Raw genomic sequence first — 8243 nt, 5'->3', positions numbered from 1 at the left:
AGATGGAACAAACTTCTCCATATTTTTCATGTAAGACAACTCTAGGAAATGGTTTTGCCACTGCTGTGGCCTAAAAATAGAATGCAGTTGAATCTTTCATTTAAATATTATGAGGGTCCTTTATTTTTAGCAACTTTTTCCCCCAAAGGTTTGACAGAGCTGAGCAGAGAGAGAGGCAGAGGGGGAGAGAAAATCTTAAGCACACTCTCCACCAAGAGCATAGCCAGATGCAGGGCTCGATCCCAGGACCCTGAGATCATGACCTGAGCTGAAATCAAGAATCAGATACTTAAACCGACTTGAGCCACCCAGGTGCCCCATTAGCAGCTTTCAAAGGTTGTGCCAAGCATCAATAATTCGGAAACATTTTTAAAAATGTATTTAATTAAGGAACTCATCATTTGGTGGGACAGCTATTTTCGTAACTGTAATACAGTGTGTTAGGTACTATGAGATACATAATGATCTGTGCTGGATATTCTCCATTTGCCGGTTCAGATGACTCTTCCCGGTCTTCACCTCACTCTGCCCTTGGGAAGCTGACCTGAAGGTCAGCATCAATGGGCTCCCTTACCCTTTAGCTTCCAGTTGGTTCTGACCAGTTGGGAACTGGCGGCAGAGGATGAGAGACTAGAAGGACAGAGAGGTCAGGACCTTTGTCCCCTCCCGGCCAGGCTGTGGCTTGGTAGTTGGCCACATTCCTCTTGCAAGGACCACAGCTTACAGCTCTCCCCTTTGTCTGCTCTACCCGCTTCCTCCGCCTGCCTCTTCAGGCCCCGCGGGTAGTAGCTTCACGAGTACTACTGGAAGTAGTACTGCAGAGTACACCACTGTTCTTTGTTTACTTCTCTCAAAGCTGCCCATACCTTCACAAATGGCCCCTTCATCTAAGTCTCTTCAGTCTTCCTGTCCTGTCAGGACCCTGAGCAATATAAGGATTGACCTGTTATGGGCCAACTGAGGCCAGAACGAGGTAGCAGCACTGAGGAGGGCATCTGGAAATCTGCACCGAGAGGGGGAACCTTGAAGGTGCCTAGGCATTCCTCAAGCGGCCAAGGAGGAGACAGGAATTCAAGCAGAAGGGACAGTGTGTGCAAAGGCAGAAAAGGGTGAGCATAAGGGCTCTGGGTATGGAAAGGAGACATGTTCGGGGGGACTGGGGCAAAGGGTTCATGATGGAAAGTGGCAGAGGACGAGGCCTGGTGGAGGGCCCTGTGTGCCCTGCTAAGGAGGTTAGAAGGGGACACAGCCACTAAAGATTTGTAAGGAGGGGCAGGATATGCTCATCTTTTTATTCTAGTAAGATTCCTTGGCACCGCTAAGGGTTGATTAAAGAGGGGTTAGGAGGTAGGTTAGTTAGGAGGCAGGAGGCTAGTTAGGAGATCCTTTAGTGTGTGTGCTGTTCAGGAGGTGAGAGAGAGATCAGGAGAACTTGAATTCTGACAGTAACACTGGAGGTGAAGTAGCAAGGAACGGGTAAGGAGATACAGGGGAGGTGGAATCAACCAGAATTTGGTGACTGAGATGGAGGAAATCTCCCATCTCTTTTTCCTCCTGGACACCGTAACTACTTTTTCCCAGTGTGGCCATGTGACTAAAGGACAGCAATGATGTTTATTACTTCCAGGTCTAGCCAGGAAAATCCTCCTACATAACCCTCCATGCCCAACCTCTTCCTTTTTATGTAGAGGATAGAGTGGAGGGCCCAGGAGGACTCCAAAGCCCAAGCAAGGTGACCAGCTGGAAGAATCTGGACTCCTGAATGACCATGTGCAGTGAGGCCCATGCCAGCTGGCCTCAGGCTGTCACATGAGAAATCAGTCTTGATTTTGCTAAGCCGAGGTCTGTGGGCTTGTGTTACAGCAATTATGTTCCTTCTCCCCCCGATGCAGTGACCAGGTGCAAGTAGGAGATCCTGGTCTTCTCTATTCCCTCAGCCACTGCCCCCGTTCAGGCTCTCCGAATCCATCTTTGAATCCTGGAGCACTGTTCTAAATGGTCTTCCTCCCTTCGGTGTTGGCAAAGTCCTCCTCCTCCTCAGATCCTCTACCCGGTTTGCTGTCAAAGAGATCTTCTGATAATTGAGGCATATTACCGTACTTCATACTTTTCAGAGTCTCCCCAGTGCTTCCAGGATGAAGTCTAAGCTCCTGTGCTTGGTCTTACAGACCCACTGCCATCTCCTGTTTTATCTCCCTCCCGTCTGGCCTTGCTAAGAAACACGGTTTTCACCCCTGCCACTGCCATTCTCCTGTTGTCCGCTCTGTCTTGAAAGCTTCCCTAATCAAGTGGATTTCATGAATCCCTGCCTGTATTTCAAGACTCAAACCAAACATCACCTCCATATGACAATATCCCAGATTCCCCACCCCAGTGATGGAAAAGAAGTGATCATTCCTTTCTTTTGGTCCGTTTCCTTGGGCAGTAGTGCACCATTTTCTGCTTCCACTTTTGCTAAACTTTTCCAGCAGTTAACATTTCCCCTTACCCTGCCGTGATTTTCAACTGTAGCTGGCTTACAGATTCTTAATGGGATATATTAGAAGCTTGGGGGAAATTTTAAACATCACCCATCTCTCCCCAAGAGATTCCATATGTCTTTTCCATGCTCTCTAAACTATCCTCCCCACGTAACCTTGAAAAAGACTGTCATACAGGCTCCTGACCCAGCACTGGGAGCACCCCATAGGCTCCTCTGGTCTCCACATTCTCTGCTAGTTACAAATGCCTGAAGGCTGAAAACCACACTCCTCTTCATGACGCCAGCAGCTCACGCAGGCCAGGCACAGACCTATCACTAAATGTATGGATAATGAAGGAAACCAGAGGACAAGGGTTGCCAGGAGTGAGTGGTCAGTGTCTTGTCCCCTGCCACAGAGGAATCCACAAAATCTGGCAGTTGGGTCCCCAGTGACCTGACCAGGCAGTTTTGTGGAGTGCTGGGGGCAGAAGCCAGATGGTGGTTTGTGCCAACCACCATGAAAATTCCATGTAACGGAAGTGGTCTCTGGTGATAATATCGTAAAAGCCTGTAAAATGCAAAAATATTTATAAAGGTGAGCTTTCCAGGTTTCAAAAACACAAACTCTGATATCCCAACCTTTCAAGAGGAAGTGAGGTATTTTGTTGATCACTAGGAAACAACGGGATTTCAAGAACACAAATAATTTCAACCACCGAATGAAATTCAACCATTTTCTTTAACACCTTAGGCCATTGTTAACCTTTTATTATTCCATAAAGGGGCAAGTCCCCTGAGGGAGACAACACCAGAGTGAGCAAATAAAGCTTTGACAAAAAGCTACTTTGTGTTCTGGTCTCTACACACCAGCAGTATGAAATGTTGGCATTTTAAAGCACTTACTATGTGCGGGGCACTTATGACCATGGGGAGTATTTTTCATTACATCACATCTATTAAGACATAATTTATGAGCTTGCTTGGACACCAGGTGTCACTAAGGGGCAAAGAGAAAAAGTTTCTTTTTCGTTTTTCATTTTTCTCTTTGGATGAAGGCTAGTGGATTGGAAATTGCTCTCCATGGCTTTCATTAATAGATCTCAAACTTTTAAATCAAACTCTTGATTCTTTTCTAAAGAATAGGTGGCTTTTTTAAAAGACCCTGGAATCACAGTGAATGCCTTCTCAACCCTTCCCTCCCTCCTTGCCCAGTTGTAAAATCCGTGCTCTCCAGAAATCTATGTAATGCAAGGGTTGGATGAAGAGGAGAAGGATTTGAAGAGGAGAAACTGGAGAGAGAAGGTGGTACTCTGCTGACGAGACATAAAGAACCCAAGTCTCTAGCAGGCTGGTGGCAGTGGGACTGTAAAGGCATGCAGCAGGTCCTGAAGGGAGGAGTAGGCCTGTACGGGCACTGAGGTGGTCCTGGAGCAGAGTGTCCGCAGAGAACTGCCCTTAGGGACCTGGGAAGGTGGTGGCCACATCAATGGAATAGGAAGATGCACCCACTCCACTGGGCACTTCCTGTCTTTAGCCTAGTTCACCAGCTCAGCAAGTTCCTGAGGGAATTACCATCAGAATCTTCCAGTTCTGGGTGAGAAATCGAGACTCAAAGAAGATTAGGGATTTACCCAAAGCTGTAGATAGAGCGAGAGGCAGATCAGCCAACAAATGTTTATGGAGCATCAAGAAAGTGCTAGGCTAGGGAATGAGCAACCTCAGCGTTGCTGTCCCCTGGAGTACACAGTGTTGGCAAAAATGTTGGTGAAAATGGGGACGTGGTGACGGTGTGGGGAGTTTACAAAAGGGACTTAATGGTTCTATAAGTAAAGAAAAGTAAGTAAAGTAAAGACTGGTTTTGAATCTTCCCAGCATAAAAATCAAGCAGCTCTAACTGTAAGTCAAATGCTGGTAACAGTAGCACAGCAGGAAAGCCCGGCAGGTATAGGGAGAAATGAGTCCTGGGTGGCCCGCTACTCTCCCGTGAGGCTTTGTGCCCAGTGCCTGGAACAGGCTGGGACCACGCGGCCATCTCAGCCATCACAGAGACCTCATCAATCACTGGGCCTTCCAGAGTTTTATGCACTGTCTAGAGGGTTCCAAACCATGGAGAGTTTAACTGAAGAGCTTAATGCATACTGAAGCACTACAGACTTGTAGCACTATCAATCCATTTAACAAAATCACTGATAACCCCCAGTAAAAATTAAGTTAATGAAATTGTCTTAGCACACCCAAATTCATTTATATTTGATACAGCGTCTTATGTGAAAAATTAGACTTTTGGTGTAATTAATAATAATAATAGCTCTTTTTTTTAAGATTTTTTTTTTATTTCACAGAGAGACCACAAATTGGGGGATGAGAGGGAGAGGGAGAAGCAGACTCCCCATGGAGGAGGGAGCCAGATGCAGAGCTCCATCCAAGGATCCCAGGATCATGACCTGAGCCAAAGGCAGATGCTCAACTGACTGAGCCACCCAAGTGCCCCAATAATAGCTATTATTTATTAAGTGCTAAATGCTATATATTTTTGCATTTAACCCTCATAGAAACCCTATGAGATTTGATACTCTCCTCTTCATTCCCATTTTAAGGATGAAATACTGGAGGCTTAAGAGTGATGAAGTAGCTTGCCCAAGATTGTGCTCAGCTGGCAGCTGGCTGGGCAGTGAAGCCCCATGGCCTGAGGCTCCCCAACTGGACTACACTGTCAAGTTCTTTGTGAGAGAACAGGTAGTGAGAACAAAACTCATCTGCAGAATTAAGGCTTTAATGCAATACTTTTATTGATCCAATACATTTTGGAGTAGGCTATTTTCGAAATGTTCCGGAAAACACTATGGGATCTTATATTAGGTGCAAGTTCAAAGTCTAAGTAAGAACCAGGAATTTTGTTAGAACATACACACAGAATTTAGTGACTTTATTTATTATCTTAAAACTACACATGTACCACAGCAGGACTCTAACAGTCTGGTTCTAATCCTGACTATGTGGCTTCCAGTGAATCACTTACCTCTCTCTGAGCCTCGATTTCGGTATCTATCAAACATAGGTACTAAACTAGACCAAGGGATTCCAGTTTCTTTATTCAAACAAAATCTTACTTGGGATCCAACATATAAAACACACTAACAGCCGAGTTTTTCAGTTTTGTTTTGTTTTGTTTTCCAGGAGGGGAAGGGTCCCCACAGGCCAGCTCCTTGCTCACCTCCAGCCCCCCGAGGCCGCTCCCTGAGCCCCAGCACCACGTGCAGGGAAGCAGCACAGGTGGGAAACTACTGCTCTGAATTCTCTCTAAAGACCTTGTGCTCCTCGCCACTCAGACCCGCATGGCACCTTTCACGTAGTAGGCACTTAATAAATATCGGAGAGGAAACGAATGGAATCTTACCCTGCCTTTTCGGAAATGCGGATATGTAGCTTTCATTTCCTCTGCTGATTGACCTATGCAGTGAAAGCGCTAAGATGGATCCTGGGGGAAACCAAATGTTACATTTATGGAAAAGCTGCTTTTAGATGCTGAAGTGGCTTCCAAGTTCACCATGGCCATAAGTTAAGGGTCTGTCAGCACTTCCATTATGAAAACCGCTTTGTGGTTTCATAACTTAGCCATAAAAGTTTGCTTCAGGCTATCCTTCGGCATACAAATTGAAAACTTTGTTTTAAGCCAAAATGTGGGAATTAGAAAACAAACAATTTATTGGTTTCAGACATAGTTTTGTACCCGTCTTAAGCCAAACAAGATTTATTATGTGGGCAATTAAAGTGGACTAAACCACTTGGTTCCTGAAAAATAAAAAAGGAGAGAAATGGCCAAACTATTTATATTTCAGAAGGAGTCCCCGGCCATGACCATTCCTTTTGGCTATATTTTTATCATGTCCTTTGTCCCCCACATTCATGAGACCTTCAGTATGTTTTAAGTATCTGTTTCCCTGCTTGAGCTGGTTAAACCTGAGAAATCACCTACTCAAAACTACTGTACTTTACAGATTGGGAAACTGAGGCCCCAGCAAAGACAGTCTGGCTTGAACACATCCTGCTGCTAGCTAGGGGAACTAGACCCAGGTACTCTACATTCCGGCTTGGTGATGCACTCACCACCGTTTCCTACCAGATACAACCATTCGAGGTTCCAGGATTCTACATTTCTCCAGCCTGCTAGTATCTAACAGAGCACACACCAGTGCCCCTAATTACACAGGACTACATCCTCCTACACATGGTATACAAGGTACTTTGTGACTTTGGGTACCTAAATTACAAGCCACATGCCATGGGCATGCTCATTATCGTTTTATGTCTCTTTGGGCCAAGCACGGTTTCGAGCACCTAGCGATGATGCGTTAGCTACTGGGTCACAGACGCTGATCTTACCAGAGGGAGACCCGGGCATGGGTGTGTGGAGCAGCTTAAGGACAAATAGGTCAGTCCTCGAGCTTAGAAATGCAACTGAACAGACAAGGTTGTGGTTATTGTTCATTTGTCATGACTGAAACAGATCGATCTATTTTTGATACTGAGCCAGTGCTTGACGATACTGTGTCACCGCTCGGGAAACAGAGGACTCTCCCTCCCTCTGTGTTACCAGAGCACCTCGAGGGCCCCCCACCCCACCACAAATACACTGTTGTAAATGTCTGCCTCTGTGTATGTCTCCCCTTCCAGACTGCATGTGGGGCAGGCACCAAATCTCATTCCTCTCCATAAGCCTATGGCACAGGGAAGGTATTCAACAGATGTTTGCAGGGTGAATGAACCAGCGGACAGAGGAACAAATGTCTGCACTTCCTGACAGGGCCAGTCTGTCTCTCACGTGGCTTCCCCACGCTTCTCTGCGTGACCCTCTCTGCCCTGCACAGTACTCCTGCTCCCACAGAAACGAGCCAGACCCCTCGGCAGTTACCATTTATCTTTGCAGAAATATTTTTGATAGAAAGAATGTGATTCTGGTACTAACAGCCCCATAACGTATTTTCTTAAGTCAAAGAGGAATTTGAGTCAGAAAAATAGGAAATTCCCAAATACCTGGTTAGAAGATCACAGCCCACTCCAATCTCTCTGGTCTCCACCTCAGGCTTGGCCTGGGTTTCTATTAAATAGTCCAACCTGCTTTGTAGTTCATTATTCTAGAGAGGAGGAAAAAAGTACTTTTAGTAAAGCAAATACGTTCCCCCACAAACGTGTGATACAGATAGACATATAGATACAGTCCAAATGTATTACATGATTTACCCTGTGACATGGACATCATAATGTATTATTGAGCACCTCTTATACAGTAGGAATTGAAGAAATAGTTTGCATCCTTACAGATACTTTTCTGTGCATGTACATACATATGTATCCAATTTTACATCAATGGAAACAAACAAAATACCCTGTTGTATGCTAAATTTGGGGTTTTTCACTCAACAATTTGTTGTGAATATCTTGGCATGTTTATTAGTTTTCTTTTTATGTCAACAAGCTATTTTAATGGGTTCATAGCATTCCATTGTGTGGATGTATATTATTTATTTAACTAGTCTCTTACTGATGGCATTTAGATATTTACCACTTTTTTTGCAATTATAAATAAGGTACAGCTCATGTTTTAATACTCCCTTATTAAACTATAAAATGAGTAAGTCTATTAATTTAATTTAGTGGGAAATACCTCTATAACTTAATAATTAGTATTTCATAGGTTTGGAAAATTCAGAATCTCAAACATATAAAGTAGAACAAGCTCCTTGGGATTAAAATTAGCATTCTAAACAGTTTTTTTCAGGCC

General features: G+C 44.7%; 1 protein-coding gene across 3 annotated transcripts in view; it reads right to left on the bottom strand.

Moving 5' to 3' along the window:
- Window positions 1-8243, bottom strand: part of MYZAP (myocardial zonula adherens protein) — an 88391-nt gene that overhangs the window by 960 nt on the left and 79188 nt on the right. For 2 of the 3 annotated variants that reach the window (XM_077881246.1, XM_077881247.1), the window contains one exon: window positions 7496-7596. In XM_077881246.1, the coding sequence (XP_077737372.1) occupies window positions 7496-7596 (101 nt within the window). Of the gene's footprint in view, window positions 1-5858; window positions 5940-7495; window positions 7597-8243 lie in introns of all 3 variants that reach the window. The other variant, XR_013370340.1, reaches the window with a different exon arrangement.

Source organism: Canis aureus, chromosome 32, assembly GCF_053574225.1.
Source record: "Canis aureus isolate CA01 chromosome 32, VMU_Caureus_v.1.0, whole genome shotgun sequence".
Taxonomy (NCBI): Eukaryota; Metazoa; Chordata; class Mammalia; order Carnivora; family Canidae; genus Canis; species Canis aureus.
Note: the sequence above shows the minus strand (reverse complement) of the source record. Positions and strands in the feature narration are given on the sequence as shown.